General features: G+C 41.1%; 1 protein-coding gene across 1 annotated transcript in view; it reads left to right on the top strand.

The window, feature by feature from the left end:
- The window catches only part of gpc5c (glypican 5c), a 112,840-nt gene that overhangs the window by 42,952 nt on the left and 51,197 nt on the right, over positions 1-18,691 (top strand). Inside the window, exons 4-6 of the mRNA XM_059344104.1 lie at positions 2,338-2,501; positions 3,652-3,708; positions 4,362-4,484. Coding sequence (XP_059200087.1) covers positions 2,338-2,501; positions 3,652-3,708; positions 4,362-4,484 — 344 coding nt within the window. The remainder of the gene's footprint in view (positions 1-2,337; positions 2,502-3,651; positions 3,709-4,361; positions 4,485-18,691) is intronic.

The raw sequence follows: 18,691 nt of genomic DNA, 5'->3' as shown, positions 1-18,691 counted from the left end.
AAACTCCATTTATAAGGCACACGAGATGACTGACCTGCCTCACCCTGGAGTGAAAGTGTATTTTTAGCAGACTGGCAAGACACATTTTGTGACTGTTAACACATATTTCAGCTGCTTCCAGACTTACTTATCCAAGCTCTTCCCAGCATGTAGACACACCCCTTCACACAACCATTTAAACACAGATGCCTGCCAGTTCCTTCCCAAATGAAGTTTATGTATTTGTTTGTGCATTCCATTGTTTTGGCTCCCCCACAGGCCATCCTTAACACTTGCATTGCTTTGGCAGTGTGTCTAACAATATGAGGAACATTTGGTGCAGTTACTTTGATGTTTTTACAATGAGGGATGTTTAGAGCAGAGCAGCAGGATAGTTAGTAGAGTAGATCACTGTGTTTTTTAATAGATTAGTATATACTGTATAACGCCCCACCAGTTTCTGATCTTTTGTTTATTGTTGTTCTCCTTTAAGTGTACCTGCTAAACACTTGGAAATTGCACTCTTTCAAATGTTGATTTTGCAATAAACATGACTCAGTCCTAATTCAAAACAATGAAGTAAGTGGTAAAACGTATCCTGAGGGTGCTTTCACACCTCGCCTGCTTGGTTCAGTGATATTGAACTCAGGTCTGTTTGCCTAGTTAGTAGATTTGGACTGGTGTTGAAGCTGTCAGTAGAACCCCAAAATAAAATAAATACTTGGATTTGGATTTCCACACCAATGGATTCAAGGCACACTGTCAGCACCTACTACTTTTTTTTGGTCAGTTGCACGTTTTAACAAATTAATCCAAATTTTAACAAGCATTGATGGGGGCGGCTGTGGCTCAGTTGGTAGATTGATCATCCACTGATCGGATGGTCGGTGGTATCCTTGAGCAAGATACTGAACCCCAAGTGGTTCCCCAAGCTGTGTCCATCGGTGTGTGAATGAATTCCCAATGGTGGCAGGTGGCACCGTTTAGGGTAGCCTCTGCCACCAGTATGAATGTGTGTTTGAATGGGTGAATGAGCGTAATCTATAGTGTAAAGCGCTTTGAGTGGTCGCAAACCGACTACAAAAGTGCTTTATAAGTGCAGGTCCATTTACCATTTTTGTTCATTTAAAATACTACTATTACTTATACTCATATTTGTCCTGTCGCTTCCTGTAACTAAAATACATAGTATATATGTTATAGTATATACAGTAATAATGCATGAATAGTTATTTCTTCATGAGCTCTAAAAATTCACACCCAAAGTATTAAAGTGCTGCATAAACTTATCTGAGTCACTTGAATTTGTTTTCCCACTTGGGTCCTGATGATGCAGGATGACAATAACTGTGTATAACTTAACGTTTACTGCCATTAGTTGCTTTGTAAAAAACAACATGAATTTATATATTTTTTTCTTTGGTGTGGATCAAAAGAACTAAACTACAGGTATGAAAGCGCCCTTAGTGAAGGAAGGAAGGAAGGAAGATGATCATCCATCTGTTCTGGGAAAAGTCTAGTTGCGATTTCCTGAGAACATCGATACAAATGAGGAGGCAACCCTCCTTCAGTGACGTAAAACTTAATCATTCTCGCTTCTTCTTACTGTAAGGCAGCCTTTTCTAAATCACCAATGAATAAATAGTGCTGCTAAATATTACTTAGTCCTTTTGGACGCCCTTTCATGGTAGAATGACTCATCCCTCTAGACAAAGCAGCGTATATACTGTGCATTGCTCACTGTACTCAGTCCAGTGTGCAAGAGCTATCACAGTCTGTCTCTCTGGCTAATTGAGGACCACTTAATAACACTGGCCAAAGGCTTTTAAGCCAATGAGATGTCATTGATTTTACCTCTTGGTTTGAAGCACACGCCCCTTCATTTTCATGACCCTGCTGTCTCCGCTGCTGGCTTTAATAACCCACTGGAGATCCTCGCCATGGCTGCCAACTGCGCGCACGTGCATTCACCTCCATGAGGCAGTGGAATGTTCTACATTTACTGTCAGCCCTCCTGGCAATAACTCACTCATCACACCATTTTCTTTCATCACATCCCTCACTTCACGCCCACCGTTTTCCCATGTTCGTTACTCTGAAGTTCTCCGCTCCATAATTCTTCTCACCTCTCTTCACCCCACAATCATTCAACTGTAATGAAGGCATTCCTCATTTCCAATTGATGGCATCACTCTTAAGAAAAGGCTTCACTTTGAATGACTTATTTTAGTTTATATGCTTTCAACTGTGCAGGTGTCAATCAGCGGTTTATGGAAGTCACCCTGCAGCTCCACCCATGCTGTTATATGTTTTCCTAGCTAAACAGGTGTGTGTCTGTTTGCTCTATCCTCCCCACAGGTGGACAAGGTGTGTGGCCTCTCTACCAGGGAGCCTACAAGCATGCGACCTACTAGCCCAGAGGTCACAACCTCTACCGTGACCTCATCGTCTCTTCCTCCATCTGCTGCCCCCTCGCAGCCTCCACCAGAGCAGTGGCTGGGGCAGTTAGCCCACTTGAGGAGGTAAGACAAAGCAGTGAACTGATGAATTCAGTCAGAATTAAAAGTTTACAACTGCCTGTTAAAAAGTTTACTACAGGCAAATATTCAGCTGCAGCTTTTTTTCTTTTTTTGCTTGTTGATTCGTTATACTGCTGGATGGAAAGTAAATTTAAATTAAAAACCGTTCAGATCTGTATGACGTAGGCTGAGGCTGGCAAGTGTCTATTCACAGCTGCCATCACTTCTTTCTTCAAATGGTTAGTTTGACACAACACACACGCCCACACACACTCGCACATAGTATGTAAATGTAGTGCCTGGCACTAAAGGCCATGCCCTCCACCTGGCCTCTGAAGCAGCCATCCCATGCCCACAGCAGCTGGCAGCGATGTGCCAGGAGAGGGGGAGCGTGGGTAAGAATAATCTTGACGGACCAAAAATTTCCTGTTTACCCAGACGGCCATACCACCAACTCTGCGCACCAGCCGGCCTTAGCTTGAATAGCACCACAAACGGAAACACACACACACACACTTGCAGCGTTGCCGGCCTGACCTTGTCCCAAACCATGAATCACTGCTCTGATGCCAGCCGAGCTGACAGGTCTGGCCTGGCACTGCCACCACCATTCATGGCAACACAATCCAGCTCTCTGCCTTCTGCCAACCCTGACTAGAGCACATGTGAGCGCTGACCACTTCAGAGACATGGCAGCACCCACTGCAGTGAAGGGAGAATAGTGTACTGCTGAAAAAAATCTGAAACGGGATACAGTAAAGCAACATCTATGTCGTTTTAATGGGGAAAAATATGAATGTAGAAGCTCAGCAGAACTTTCTTTGGCTTTCCTGTGAATATTTAACTATTTGTGCAGATTTTTTGCCTGTATGTCTGTTTACTGTCTTAACATATACATTACATACCTGTTTTAATTGTTGGTGTGGTGTGGGGGGGAAAAATGGTTATTGATTTTGTGTGGTGTGGCTAGTCTCTGCATGTGCATGATTAATCACTCTCTTTCAGGGTCAACTGACTATCTTTTCTCCCTCCTCCTCATGTGTCTTGTCATCCTTTTTTGTTTCTTTGTTCTTTCTCTCACCCACTTTTCACATCCGTGCATCCTCCTTGCTTGCAACAATCTCCCCTGGACTCCAACTCCCATCATTCCCAGCTCGTTTCCCCTGAAACCCTCCAAGAACAATAAACATAGTCTGAGAACACTCTCTAGGTAAGCATGAACCCAAGGGACTTATTTCTCTCACTTCCTCACACACTTTATCTCGCAACGACTGCTCATATTGTGACTTGGATACATAACTGTGACATTTCATTTACTACAGTGTTTTATGGGTGACTGATTTTTTTATCCATGTCTTACAAACATCCACATTGTTGTTCCCGAGCAGCGATTCCCGACACATACTGACTCAGCACATAACCTCTCATGACCCCAGCTCTATTTGCTCTGCCTCATGGGTGGCAACAATGTGTGTCCGATCAAAATATTGTGCCATTGTTTTCCCCGAGATGACAGTGTCTCTATTGATAACATGTGTTAGCAGATCTGATGAAGCAAGCACTTTACCGCACAGCATAATTGAGAAAAATGTGCTGACTTAGTAAAGTGGTCACATTCAAAGCCCCTCATTTTGTCACATTTATTTATCTCATGCATGTATTGTTGAATGGAATGCAGATATTGTTTTGTTGGTGGTGTTGGTAATGTAACAGAGTATTGAAAAGTGTGTCCACCAACCACACCAAAAATATGGCCACGATCACCCAACACATTTCTCAATTGTACTTGTACTTGTGATTTAGTAAGATAAGTAGTGTGTATTAGTAAATGCCCTTTTCTCATTTGTCTTGTTTTTCCTTTAGGGAGTTCTTGATGTACTTGCAGCGCTACAAGTCTTTCTTTGCAGCGTTGCCAGAGATGCTATGCGAAGGGGAGAATGTGGTGGATGATTCCACGTGCTGGAGCGGGGACGAGGTGGTGGAGAGGTAAGAAACATGTTCAGTCCCTCAACTCCTCCTATCACTATGAACTTGACTTTATGGGAAGTAAAGACTTGACAAATAGAGATTAAATATCATTCCCTCAATTCCAGGACAATCACATTTCTGATGTTACATTGATTTAAGAAAAAGAAAGAAGGGGAAAATCTGGTTTGTTAGATATTTTGTTTAACTTTAAGCTGATTTTTGAGGCTGATAACAATTTTAAAGGTGGGAAAAAATCACAGAATACCAATGTGGTGGTGGTCAATACATAATATAATTTGAGCTGTTATTACATAAACCTTTTTCCATGTTGATTGGGCACCCATTTTAAACTGTTACGATGATGCAGAGGTACTCAGAAGGCTGCTTTCCTAAACAAATAAATTTATTAACTAATACTTAACATTTCTATACATCATACAAGCAATGAATTACATTGTCAAGAAGTTCTAAGGATGGACACTAAGAAACAGACTAAATAAAAAATAAAATAAATACCTAAATAAATACATTTTAACCTTCCTCTGAACACTGGGTTTCTTTTTTTTATCTGTGTGCCAGATAAAAAATATATTTATATGTAAAAATGTCGCACTTTAATAAAACTGTTGTAAACACAACTGGAAAAATGTTTAGGATTTCTGAAGTAATATTGTAGGATTTTCATTATCATCCCCTTCAGCTGACCTATTTTTCACTTAAACAACCACAAATGTAATTTTGGAAACAATAAAATTTGGTATTTGGACTCATGCTGCTGTGAGAGCAGCTTGTTGCTTGTTGTTTGGCAACATTTTGGATCTTGTTACACTACTTTGCCACGGCCAGTTGTTGCAGAAACACATTTTTTGGCAGCACCACAGTCAATGCTGGCTTGTATGCATCCTTTCCAACAAGTCATAAAGTTTCACTTGAGATTTACAAACTATAATACCTAAATATTATGATTTTTGGATAAGTAACAAACCGTCTGTGCATTTGTTTATGTGCCTGTGTAGGATAATGTCAGTGTGGCTGGCTGTTGTTAATCAATGTGGGAATAAGGAAGTCATTAAATCCATCTCCGCATTTGTTCTGCATGCATGAGGGAATGCAGGCAGAGCAAATACTTGTATGCTCTCCTCTCCTTAAATTAGAAGCAGTTAATACATTTGTATCTTTGTCTTTCTCTCTTTTTCTACTCAATTCTGTTTCATTCTTACATGTGTGAGAGTTTTATTTTGTGCTGATTTATAGGTGTGGCCCTGGAACCCTTTTCCTGCTCGTGATTTTGGGTGCATCTCTCAGAGACTGAAGCACTCACTCTCTGGCTATGTGTGTGTGTGTGTGCATCTGTGTGTGTGTGTGTGTGTGTGTGTGTGTGTGTATGTCAGTGGTTATGTGCTTTCTCAGTCGGCATGAGCAGAACAGAGAATTGATGCAGATCGCTGAGCCAATGCGAGTCTGTAACTGATTCTCCCTGCTGGATCTGTTTCTTAAACACTCCCGAAACTCGGTCCACAATTATGACAAGGTTATGCTCTCCTTTTTCTGCGGTGGCCCTAAAGTGGCTCCCATTACCATGGCAACCCCAGCTCTTGGCACTGCCAGTATTGGCCTTGACAGAGGAAAACAGAGGTACGGGGATGCCTTTTCCCCATGATCCACCCTGAGTGTTAGTCAGATCCTCTGGCCCGTGTCCGTTTTGCTTGATTAAGCCATACATTATGCTTTACATGAGTACATGGGAAAACATAAGGCACGTGAACAGTTCTCTGAAAAGAACCTTTTATTTCCCCGTAGTGGTTGGCAAAAGTGTTTTGTCAGATAGTTTTATGAACATAGTAGGCTTTAATTAGCTTAGTAATATTGCACTTTAAAAAAAGTCATTCTCTTCTCTTCTCCTCTCTTCTCTTCTCTTCTCTTCTCTTCTCTTCTCTTCTCTTCTCTTCTCTTCTCTTCTCTTCTCTTCTCTTCTCTTCTCTCCTCTCCTCTCCTCTCCTCTCCTCTCCTCTCCTCTCCTCTCCTCTCCTCTCCTCTTCTCTTCTCTTCTCTTCATGTCCTGGCCCTGGTACTCTCCAAACCCTTTCCCCATTGCAGAGGATCTGCCAGTGGCTGAGACATGTTGAGCAGACCACCCATTCATCAGGGCCTGTCACAGTATTTCAGCACACAAAGTACAGTAGGCAGCCAATGCGTGTGTGTGTGTGTGTGTGTGTGTGTGTGTGTGTGTGTGTGTGTGTGTGCTCGGCCCATGATCAGGAACATATGAGCGAGTAAACACAGGGCGAGGCAACCATTCAGCACCTAAAACACAAGAAACCTCCATCTCTTAGTTTGTATTTAAAGCTTTATTTCTACACAATGTGTCTGTGTAAGTGAGTGGGTGTCACTTTTATTACCAAGGGCACTGGTTTTTTCAAGAACAGTGCTAATGGGTTGTAACGGTGTGTTATCACACACTCCCTGGTGAGAGTCAGGCCTTTGCTTGTGGTGTCAAGTGTTCTTAGGTGCCCTACTGAGACGTTTGGCACCACTCATAAACCACTCAGATTGGCCTGTGGCTATTCAGCAAACCTTTTCCACTGTATCTGACTCTGTTGGCATGTACTAGAAAGAGAGAGGGCATGAAAAGGGTTGGCGTTTTGGTGCCGCGGTGCCCCCTGTGCCTCCCTGTGCCCCTGATGAGGGAAGCATGATGGAGTGATGTGGGGGAGGAGGGCCTTGGCAACATAAAGACCCATTGTGGAGTCAGTGGAGTGGGGCACAGCCCTGCCGTGGGGACCCCCTAAGCCTGGAGGGGGAACAAAGACCCTCCTATGAGGCTGCATGGGAAAGACTTGGACATCGCTGCCACTACTACTGCCACTGGTCACACCGTGCCTGGGAAAGTAGCATGAGAGGAGATGAGAGAAGGGAAGATGGATGGATAGATAGATAGATAGATAGATAGATAGATAGATAGATAGATAGATAGAAATTATGACACAGGGTATGAGAAAAGGTGGTAAAAAAAGGCACGGATGGTAATAAATTTGACATGCTAAACTGCTATGGGCTATGTTATAGTCTGATATCCTGTGTGGTGGGCACACAAAGCTTTCGAGGTCTCGTGGGTTTTCCCCACACACAGGACGACATAGACACACAGAGACACTCACACTCACATATCAATCTGCACAGGATCCATATGCTAGTCAACAGCTGGAGGGGTTATTCATTCAGACACAATCACACTGTGCTCGGGCAAGGAGACACACATCCACATGTGAGAACACACATACACACACACTTGTATGTTGTAATACTTCAAAGCACATCAAAGGCACTGGGGATTGAAATTCCCTTCCTCTCTTTATTCAGCATCTGATGACAGAGGGGCGAGCGGGGGGCAAGCAGTTGTACTTACAACTAAAAATGCGTGTTGGCATGTGTTCAAACATCTCTGAACATTTACAGCATCACACGTGTGAATACTTTGCACCATCTTTTCCGGAAAGATGAGATCAACCAAAATTCTTTATTTAGATTAGCCAGTTACAGTATATCTATTGTATTAGTCTTATCACAAGTTTGAATTGCCATCTTTCTTCACTATAATTATGCTAATTGTCATCCCTGTTTCATCTTTTGACACATACTTAGAGATAGTGTCAACAGGTTATGATCTAATGCTGCAGGCTATAGCTGCTGTTATGGCATCATAAGGACCTTTATTAGCCCCCTGACTGAAAACACAGAAGGAGGTAACCTCAGTAGGGGTTTAATTAGACAATAACTTATTTTCAGATTCATCCCACACATAAGCTTTGAACAGGACTGATGATAAAAATCTGAACACTAAGCGAAACTCTGTAATAGAGCCTTGAACTGCGGCCTCTTTTGCCGTGATTGTAAAAAAGAATTCCATGTGCATGTTCCATGTCCATGATGAATCAGACATTGAATATATTCTGGGATTTATTATTTTTTTTCTGCATTGAACAGTTGTTAGCCGTCCACTAACTGTCCATTAAGCCTTGGGTTGAGTCTGTCGACCAATAGGAGGCTGTGTTCTTGACTTGATGACCAGTCAGATGCTGCATGACCTATTTTTAGTTTTCCTTGACACAAACTTTTTACATTTTTAAAAGTGCATTAACTGTACAACAACTGTTTAAGTTTTAAACAACCACAGAGGGTCAACATGCTGTACAGATAGCTAAATAAACACTCAATAAAATACAAATCTGATGATCATAAATAGTTAATTATTAACATCCATAATTGCAATTCAGGAAAGAAATCCAATATGAAAAATTAACACCTGCTTAAAGAGCCCAATTTTGGACATGGGCTCCATAATCAGTCAGTAACGAAACACAAATCAGATTTTTTTAGAAAGAGGAAGACCAACGCAGCAAGCTAGGCGTAGCCATCTCCATCTATTTTTTTGTGTGTGTATTTTACGACCATGGAAGCAAATGGTTAACATAAATTGGACTCCCAAAATCATGGTTCTCCACAAGCAGAGTAAGATTCTTTATGGTGGACTTGTTGCATCCGGTCTTTTTGTATAGCCGTGGACTTGATTAAATGATGTGAACCAGAAGGGAGTCGCCACTTACATTCTAAGCTGATGGTATAATAGAAAGACGTAAAAGAAATAGGGGAGGGTGAATGAATAAGTCTTCCTGTTTGAACAGCCTAACTCTGTATACACTGCATGTGTTAAGAGATGATTTAGATGTACTTTGGCACTTCATCAGCATTTTCTGACCTAGAAACTCTTTCGGGATTCACTTTGTATTGAGCTGATTTACACACTGTACACTGTACAGTGTATAATCTGTGGGGAGGAAAAGAAACAATCTTCTAGCCAAGTAAGTCAGCAGTCGGAGATCATAATGCTTATTGGACAGAGTCTGTCTGTATTGACCTTTATGAGGAGAGAAATTAATTTCAACCCCAAGGTAAAAGCCCATGAAAGGAAAAGTTCATGAATATTTTTTGTCTTTTCATTTTTATTTACTACAGTTTATTTGTTAAGCTTATTCATTCAAAGTAATTCAACTCTGAAGCCCTGTGGTGCAAGAGTGTGTCAAGTTGCGGTCAGATTGCTATAGGGAGGAGATGTTAACATGAGTGGGTGTATACACAATGTGGGTGTGTATTAGGGCATGTGTGTCGGATGCTCTTCAATAGGAATGGAGAAGTAATAACTCATCACTATGTGCTTTGGGGACTATTCTTAAGTTTTAGATTAGCTCAAGGCGACGGCCCACAGACAATACAGCAGTGTGAGTGCTTCTGAATGCCTTGCATTTTTATAAGGTTATGACAATCCATTTGTTTATCATTTTGACATCTGGAATCCATTCTGTTATTGCCGGGAGAAGCAGGGAGAGCGCTTCGCCGGGCAAAGTCCTCACAGGTCTCACTCTCTTTCACTTTCTCTCGTTTTTTTTTTTTCTTTTTCCCTGCTGTCTTTGTATCGGTCTCTTGGGTCTGAGGAGCTCAGATAAAAAGAAATGCAGGGGAGAATTGGACAATGCAACTCTAGCAGAGGGGACAATTAATTAATTAATTACTATATCCAGATGAAGGACATTCCCTGCTCCGAAGCTGTGTGTGTGTGTGTGTGTGTGTGTGTGTGTGTGTGTGTGTGTGTGTGTGTGTGTGTGTTTTGCTTTCGGCAGAAGCAAGTTCAGTTTGTTAAAGCAACTATAATTGCTATAATTGATAATTATTTTCTTTTCCTCTTTGCTGATTCTGCACCACTATCAGCCAGAACCACAAAATATAAAGTTAAAAAAAAAAAATCTCGAAAAAAAAAGTCCTCCTGCTTAATTTTAACTGACCAACCTACTATTTACTGTCAAACTTCACCTGGAAAAATGTAACAGGCTCCTCCTGGTCTTCATGCCGTAAATCGTTTTGTCTGATTTTGTGAGGAATCAGATGATCTTGTTTGCTTATTTATGTCATATAGAGGCATCAGTATTAAATTGAGACTGTTTCATCACCACTTAAGAACTCTTTGTAGTTGCTTTAAGTATGTGTGCTCTTTTTTAAGATGTAAACATTGAGACAGGCATGATGGAGTGGTGGCACAGTAGAGTCGTGAGAACAGCTTACATCAGAGAAATAATGGAATTATGGAAATATAGACTTCATAACCTTTCCTTTTTTCTCTCTTGCACCTACCCTTTTCACCTCTGCCATTTGCATTTGGCGTCTGCGACAAACCTCTCAGTCCTTCCTCTGTCCCACCCACAATCCCTCTTTTTTTTTAATGGCTCCTTAGCTTCGATTCAGTGGCCCATCCCTTTCCCATAACCCTGGGCTGCTGCCTGGGACCTCAGCATGACCCGCTCCACATTACTACACTGCTTAGACTTTTCTCTCTTTGGGTCTGCATCCTTGTGTTGTGCGTGTGTGTGTGTGTGTGTGCGTGTGTGCATGCATGTGAGAGACAGCGATCATATTGCAATTACTGTGAGTTATTTATTCTTTCTGTTGAAATGCTGGGATTGCAAGACTTTGGTTTAAATCTGTTGCTGTGCACAAGAAAATGGAGAAAAAGTTTTAGAGGATAGTTTGTGTAGATGGTGTGTAAGCAAAAGTGATTTTCTTGGCCACACTATGCAATTATTTGCCAATTTGGGACTCAACATGTCTCAGAGTGAAGAGTGTTTATATGTTTCGGCCTCCTCAAGTTTAGGTTTTATGGTGTGCCTTGTGGACATTGTATGTTTGTGAAATTTCCTTCCAGCTCCTCTCAGTCTCTTCACTTTTATGGAAGGGACACAGTTTTATAGCCTCTCCCTTCTGTTGTGTGTCCAGCCGGTGGAGTGGGTTGAGCTAATATAATTAAAATGCCACAATAGACTGGCATGTTTTACTGGAACAGTTCCTACTGGGCGAGGTAGACATAGTGTACCCACTAACCTCTTTGCTTGCCCATTGGCAAGGCATCAAACTCATAGCAGGAGAGGAGGATGAGAAATAGAGGGACAGACATGCCGGGGAGGGGGAAAGGAAGTGTGGATAAGAAAACAATGGGTAGAAGGAGAGACGGACTGATGGATGAATGAAGGAAAAAAATGAGGGATGTAGGTCAGAGGCAGCAGGAAGCAGTGGCTTTAGGAGAGCCCTCTGTCTTTGTGGCTTAATTGCCTCTATGAGCCTGTTTGAAGTCCTCACTGTTGCGTGTCTGGGTGCTAGCCAATAGTGGTCTGTGTGGTCTTCGTGTGTTTGAGAGGTCTGTGTTAGCCTCGCGAGCATTTCTGTATCTCAGTTTGACACGAATTTCTGACGCACCACGAAGGCGAACAAAGGACAAAACCTGAAAAAAACTGCTTGCTACTTGATGTCAGCACCACTGATTGTATGCAAGTGCGCACATAAATACCACCCTGCCCAAAATGTGACGTGCAAAACAAAACAAAAAATCAACAATGAGTCCTCTTGGACAAACCCTGCATTTTAGAGGCAATTTTATCTGGTGTCATTAAATTGTTCTTGGAAGACACCACAGCCATGCGTTGTACCTCAGCACGCTCTGTGATGCTTATCATTGTGTCGCAATGCTCGAGCTGTCTCTGCCTGTTTCAACAGTCTGGTTCCTTATGGACTTTGCATTGGGATTTCAGTTTAATTTTTACTTCTACAAAAGTTTGCAGTACACATTACATTTCTATAGTGGGAGCCTCTTGTGACTATAAAGGTATAATATGCAGGATTTTCCCAAAGAAACAATGTATTGATCATCACTTATGACCCACTAGAAGTGTGTGGTGACGTCTGCATGTGCCTGAATTTTCTCTTTTCCTCTTTATTTAGCTGTTTTCCGGATGGGTCATGATTTAGGCACGAAGCTGTGAAAGTTGAGGACACAGTGCCGGAAAAAGCAAGATTGTTCCAAAAAGAGAGTAAATCTTCTTTGAGCCATGAGAGCCAAGATTGAAAGTTGTGTTTGTATAGAGTAAACCACAATTCCTGCATAGTATGCCTATAATTTCTAAAACTGGGGATTTAAGTGATAGCACATAACCTATACTGTTTTTTTGCCAACCAAAGAAAAACATAGATTTGCTCCTTGAAGTGGTGAAGTGTGACTCGCCTCAAAACAAAAAAATGACAGGTAATGCATCCCATGGTGTGAGAAAAGGCTTCATATCTTTGACTCTTACCATATTAGCAACACGCACACTTCTCGCTCAGTTCTGCGTTCATTTTAACACTCTTCAAAGGAAGAGAAAATCCACTTTCAAACCCTCTGCTTTGATCCAAACATGCAGCTCGCACTGTAGCCGCGGTGACATGGGATTATGGCGTTATAGACCATCACACTATTTCTGTGTGCCACAGACAGCACACACTCTATACACAACACATTTACACACCCAACCCACATCAACACTCACAGCATGATCACATCTGACTTACACGTGACTATTTTTAGGGACACTGTTATCCTTTTTGCTGGGGGATACAGCAGACTTTACGAATGTCAGATAGAACTTGATTGAGTGCAAGTTTTTGCTTGAATTTGAGCTGAATTTTATGTGATGCAATGTATACCTGTGAGTCTGAATTTGGGGCCCATGGCGAGCATTTGGCAAAATTCCCTGTAGAGTTTTAGTGTAAATGTGTGTACCAGTTTAAGTTTTCAGTGTGTGGTATTTACCAACGGAGTGAGATTCTGAACAAGATGTCTGGTTGAATCCAAGTTTTTTCTAGCGTTAGTCCAAGTCGTTGTCCAACCCAATGGATAAGTATGTGAGTTTAAAGTGAAAATGAATGGCAGGCACGGGAGGAGAGGGAAAGCTAACAAAACCAACTCTGTACAAACAACAAAAGTACAGTACACTACTGTGGAGGGTGTTGTGTGTGCGCCTGTGATCTGTGCTCAGTGTGTGTATGTGGTAACCTGAAACCACAGGGAAAACGTTCCTAGAATTCCGGGTGGGTTTGGTGTCGTGGCTCGCTCACTGGAGCCCCCTGAGTGGTGCTGGGAATGCGGCCTCTGCACGGAAGAGCTACAGAACGAACGGAAAGTACCCCTGTATGTTTGAGCAACAGCAGCAAAGCATCTCAACACAACAGCTCATTAAATAGTTTCCTGAAGTGTAGGTGAAATGACAGATCATGAATATAAAAGGAATCAAATTGAAAATTGACAAAGGGCGGGATATCTAGGCCTGCATTTTACAGTATTTATATTATATTTGAGTGAGAGAGAGACAAACAAACCTTATTTGGACAATTTATTGATGACAATAACCGGTTCAACATCAGACATCCACCCAAGGCTATAGCAATAACAGTTAATGGTAAAAAAGTTGTTAATTAACATTTAAAAAAAAAGGGTGCATTGCCACTTTACAATTCATTTACAAAGATGAGTGCCACAGAATGCCAGTAAATGAGCACTCAAATGAAATGTTTTCCAATCAAATTTATTGCTGTAGCACATGAAAGCAAGCAGATTGAGAGCAGTAGGCCATATTTGGAAAGTGTTTGTGACTTAAATAAGTATAACCGCAAATTTGAACCAGAAAATAAAGATGAAAAATGGGGCAAAGGCATATACTGTATTAACATATGTGAATGTAGACTCAAGCCAATGCTGAAGTGCCATAAAACTGAATTCTTTCTAGTGGACTGCAGGTGGCAATGTCACGAGATGCAGAAAGAAGTCCTGATTGCTTAGAAGTCTATGAGAAAATGGACCTACTTCTCACTTGATTTATTACCTCTGTAAACATTTTCTTAATGAGTTTATAGTCTCAATTGCTTGTTTCACAATGTGTTTTCAGTCCATAAAAGTTCAAGGCTTGTAGTACTAAAAACAATGGGTTACATCACAGTGGCTATATTGACTCCTTTTAAACAGTCTATGTGCAAAAGAGGTAGGAAAGTGCTAAAAATGTTTGATGGCATTTCCTGGAGGTGATGACAAGGCCACCGACATAAGTAACACCTATTGTATATAGTTTTACATTCAAGAATGTGACTTTCCTATAGCTTCACACTATCAGCAGCTCCATATATAATCCCTTTAAATGAGAATCCTGGCAAAATTACAAATTCTTTGTAATTTATTGCCAACTGTATAGGACCTCCAGAACATTAAAAGCCAGGGGAAGGGACTAATCTTATACAAAAGTGATTCTGTCAGTGACTTTGCACTCTAGGGAGATATTTACTCAGCCCGAGCCTCTTTACCCAAACCCAGACTTCTCAGTTCAGCTTACTGACTGACTTATGATGATGTGTCCAATTTCCAACCTATGGCTGATTGACAGATAAGCCTGATCATGACAAACATGATAGTAATGACTTGGATTTGTGCCAAGAAAGCCATTTTGGCCATGTGTTTGTCAATGCTACCATCTGTCCGACTTCATTTGGATAATAGCTCCCTGACCTTTGTCCTTCTTCTCTCTGCCTGCAGTACAGTCACTCTCTCACTCCTTGACCTTAGCAGAAGTTTGTACAACATTGCAGCGTATAATACTAGATGTGTTTTTCTAGTGTCAAGTAGCTTTAGTTAGAGCTGCCTCCTTATCTCTCAATCTACAATATGCTCTCAAATGTCCATCTTCCAGAGTGCCTGGGGACCATTTCTGCTTGTGTGTGTGGTAGTTTACTGATATACTCATTGCATATAAGCTTAATAAATGTACTGCGTGGCTGTCTGTGTGTGCCCTGTGTGTGTTCATGGCGGAGGCTGGGTGTGTTGTGCTCCCACGTGCCCTTTGCAGGCAGCAAAGCGTCTGATCCCTGACCCCCTCACTCAACACCCTCGCAAGCCCTCTCCACTCTCTGTGTGGGTATGTCTGAGTATGTGGATGCCTGTGTATGTTTGTTTGCCTCGAGTCAAATGTACTGTATGTTGAGTTGAAACTGGACTGTTTGCACTGTGCACTCTTTGCTTACACAGGCAGCATATACAGTCCAGATGTGACGTCATGCCTCCCTCTTTGTGTGTATGTCCATGTTTATGATACACTGTGTACACACTAAGTCATTCTGTGACCGCAAAACCAGCCAGGACATACAGATTTGATGTAAGTACATAAAATCGCGACATATCGTGTATATATAGTAAACCCTTGACTGGTTTTTAGTTTACACTGGAGCTGTCAACCTTAAGCACTAGAACACGCCATTCTGGCCAGGATCAGACAGACAGACCAGACAGACAAACAGGTGGTCGTACCACACCAGAGGATCATGGTCCACTCCACCCGTCTGCGCTCTGGGGCATAGTTTACTCTCCTGGCTCTGCCCCTGCCTGCCCTTGTCCGCCTTCCACACACCAACTGCCCCCCGGCTCCCCCCAGACCTCTAACCTCAGTTATCCATGCCCTCCTCGGCATGTGGGCATGTGGCTGAAAGAGGGGATGGACTCATTTCTCTAGGTCTTGTAACTTTCTTTTTTAACTTTTTCTTTTTCTCTTTCTTTCTCTTTTTCGTTTCCTTTCTTTCTGTCTTTCTTTCTTTCTTTCTTTCTTCTCTTCTTTCTTTCTTTCTTTCTTTCTTTCTTTCTTTCTTTCTTCTTTCTTTCTTTCTTTCTTTCTTTCTTTCTTTCTTTCTTTCTTTCTTTCTTTCTTTCTTTCTTTCTTTCTTTCTTTCTTTCTTTCTTTCTTTCTTTCTTTTCTCTTTCTTTCTTTCTTTCTTTTTCTTTCTTTCTTTCTTCTTTCTTTCTTTCTTTCTTTCTTTCTTTCTTTCTTTCTTTTCTTTCTTTCTTTCTTTCATTTCTTTCTTTCTTTCTTTTCTTCTAATTGTTCTACCTTTGTAAGGCACATTTAAGTCAGGGTGAAGTCTATGCGTCTCCTTTATTTTGTCGCTTTCTCTTACATCCTTTATCTTTTTGTTACTATATATACACAGACTATCCTTGAAATCAATGAGCCTGCCGTATGCTTACATAGACAATTTACAGTTGTACTGTCATGTCACAAACATGAACCGAACTCAACCTCCACTGAAATATAAACTGTTGCCACTGTACTTGTCTTATCTCTGTATGTGTTAACACTGTCAATTGTACAATGTCTCCTTGTAATGTTGCACCAATTGTCCATGTCTTTTTCTAACTTTAATATTGCAACAACAACAACTAAAAAAAAAATCTGATCAAATCGTTGTCTGGTGGAACTGGAATTGGCTAATGCTGCCACCTACTGGGAAATCATTGAATCACTAAAGGAGGTATATGCTTATCAATGTACACAGTTTAAAATAAGTGAAGTTTGTACTGCTGATGGATATAAATATGTGGATTTTTTTTGTTATATACAGTATTTCTATGGCCACAATCATTGCATAAGAGTGGCAGAAATTACATATCTTGAGATCCTGAAACATGTTCTCATTTTTATTTTTACATTTTAAAGATACACCTGTGTAGTCAAACCATTCAATTCAAACCCAGAAGAGGCTGTTGATGCATGTTTGTGGAGAATACAGCGAGGTGAAAGTGCGTGTGAGTGTGTGTGAGGGCTGATGTACAAGAGAAAAATAGTTGTCTTTGTCAGGAAATTACGCTTGTCTGCATGTGATTTGCGGGTGCGGGCAAGGCGGACATGACTAGCTCATGCTCCTTCAATCTAATGGAGCTGCGTGGTCTTTTCCCAGAAGTCTGTGTGGTCTGTTGAGTCAGCCTGCAGTACGTCTGCTGGTACATCGGAGCAGGCGACACAGAGAGGTGGGGAACAGTTACACCCAGTGACAGGACACAGTCGGGACAGTCAGGCCTGGGAATGTCCTCAAAGCAAACCACGAGCCAATTACAGCTGTAATCTATGTAACTGCCATCTATTAAAGCTTGCATTTAGACCTTTTAGCGCTTAAGCCATACTGTATGTTTCCTTGACTGCCTCTAGCAGTAGAGACAGACAAATTGAGGCTCTTCATTTGGTAATTTGTTTAACTGTCATGTAGCCGAGTGGTCACATTGATTTGTAGTTGTGGAGGGGCAGCCCGGGTAGCGGCTCTGCCTCACTTCCTATGATGAAAGTGTATTAATCAGCTGAACTTGTGAATTACAAATTCAGTGGTTTAATGTTAACGACTTGGTGGAATGTGGAGTCAGCATACCTGCACAAAACACTTCAGATGATGGACATGGCCAGTTCTTGAAAGAGGGCACACAAAATCTTTTTTTTGTGGTGAACAGCAGTTTTTCACCACTAGCTGATAGTTTATCGTTTCAGTAAAGCCCTTTATCTGACTGTATGATGAGATGTAGAAAGTTTAACACTGCAGCTTCTTTTTGTGGGTCAAAAATATTACACTTCTGACATCTACAAATAGGTGTGTTGAAGAGAAAGATAGAGAGACACCCTCCCCCTCCCCAAATAAAAAGTGTTTTTCCTCTTACCCTGTAGTGCTATTTATCATTCTGGAAATGGTTTGGTGAGAGTTGCTGAGTGTTGAGATGTTTGCCCTTCTCTTGAATATAATAAAACTAGATGGTACTTGGCTTGTGGTGCCAAAAAAATACATTTGGAAAAAATCAAAAGCAGTGTCTCCTTCCAGGAATCCTGACCTGGTTACTGAAGAACTATACTAGAAAAGAAAGTAATTCCTACATGAAACTGCTCACAACAAGGACTGTGGGTTATCATGAGTAACTGGGTCATTGTTGCTATAAAGAAAAATGTCAAGTTTTGTCAAGTTTTGGAATTATATATATTTTTGGCACATTGTGCCAATCTAGCTCCATTATATTCAAGAGAAAGCAGACACCTTTATGGGTTGATATCTCCACTTGACAACTCAGACCAGAACAATCTAGATTGACGAAAGCACTAAAGGTAAGATATATATATATATATATATATATATATATAGTATATATGTGTGTTGTATATATATATATGTATATATATGTATATGTAATATATATATATGTATATATATGTATATATATATGTATATTTGGGGGTGAAACTGTCTCCTTAAGCGAACTGCTTTGAGTTAAGGTGAATGACATTTGGTTGAATATAACCAAATTGTTAAAAAATGTATTAACCCTCTGGAGTCCCCGGTCACACCATCGTGATCAAATCACATGACTTCTTCATGACGTCATGGTGTAAAAATGAAGAGGGGTCAAGCCCTGTTGTCAACTTCCCTCGAAAATGCTGTCTTGAAACTCCATGCCAGTGTTTGTTGATGATTAACGACAATGTAAAACTGGAGATAAGGTAAATTATATATTATTTAGTATA

The sequence above is a fragment of the Centropristis striata genome, chromosome 11 (assembly GCF_030273125.1).
Source record: "Centropristis striata isolate RG_2023a ecotype Rhode Island chromosome 11, C.striata_1.0, whole genome shotgun sequence".
Classification (NCBI taxonomy): domain Eukaryota; kingdom Metazoa; phylum Chordata; class Actinopteri; order Perciformes; family Serranidae; genus Centropristis; species Centropristis striata.
The sequence above is the reverse complement of the archived record's forward strand: the minus strand, read 5'-3'. Positions and strand labels throughout refer to the sequence as shown.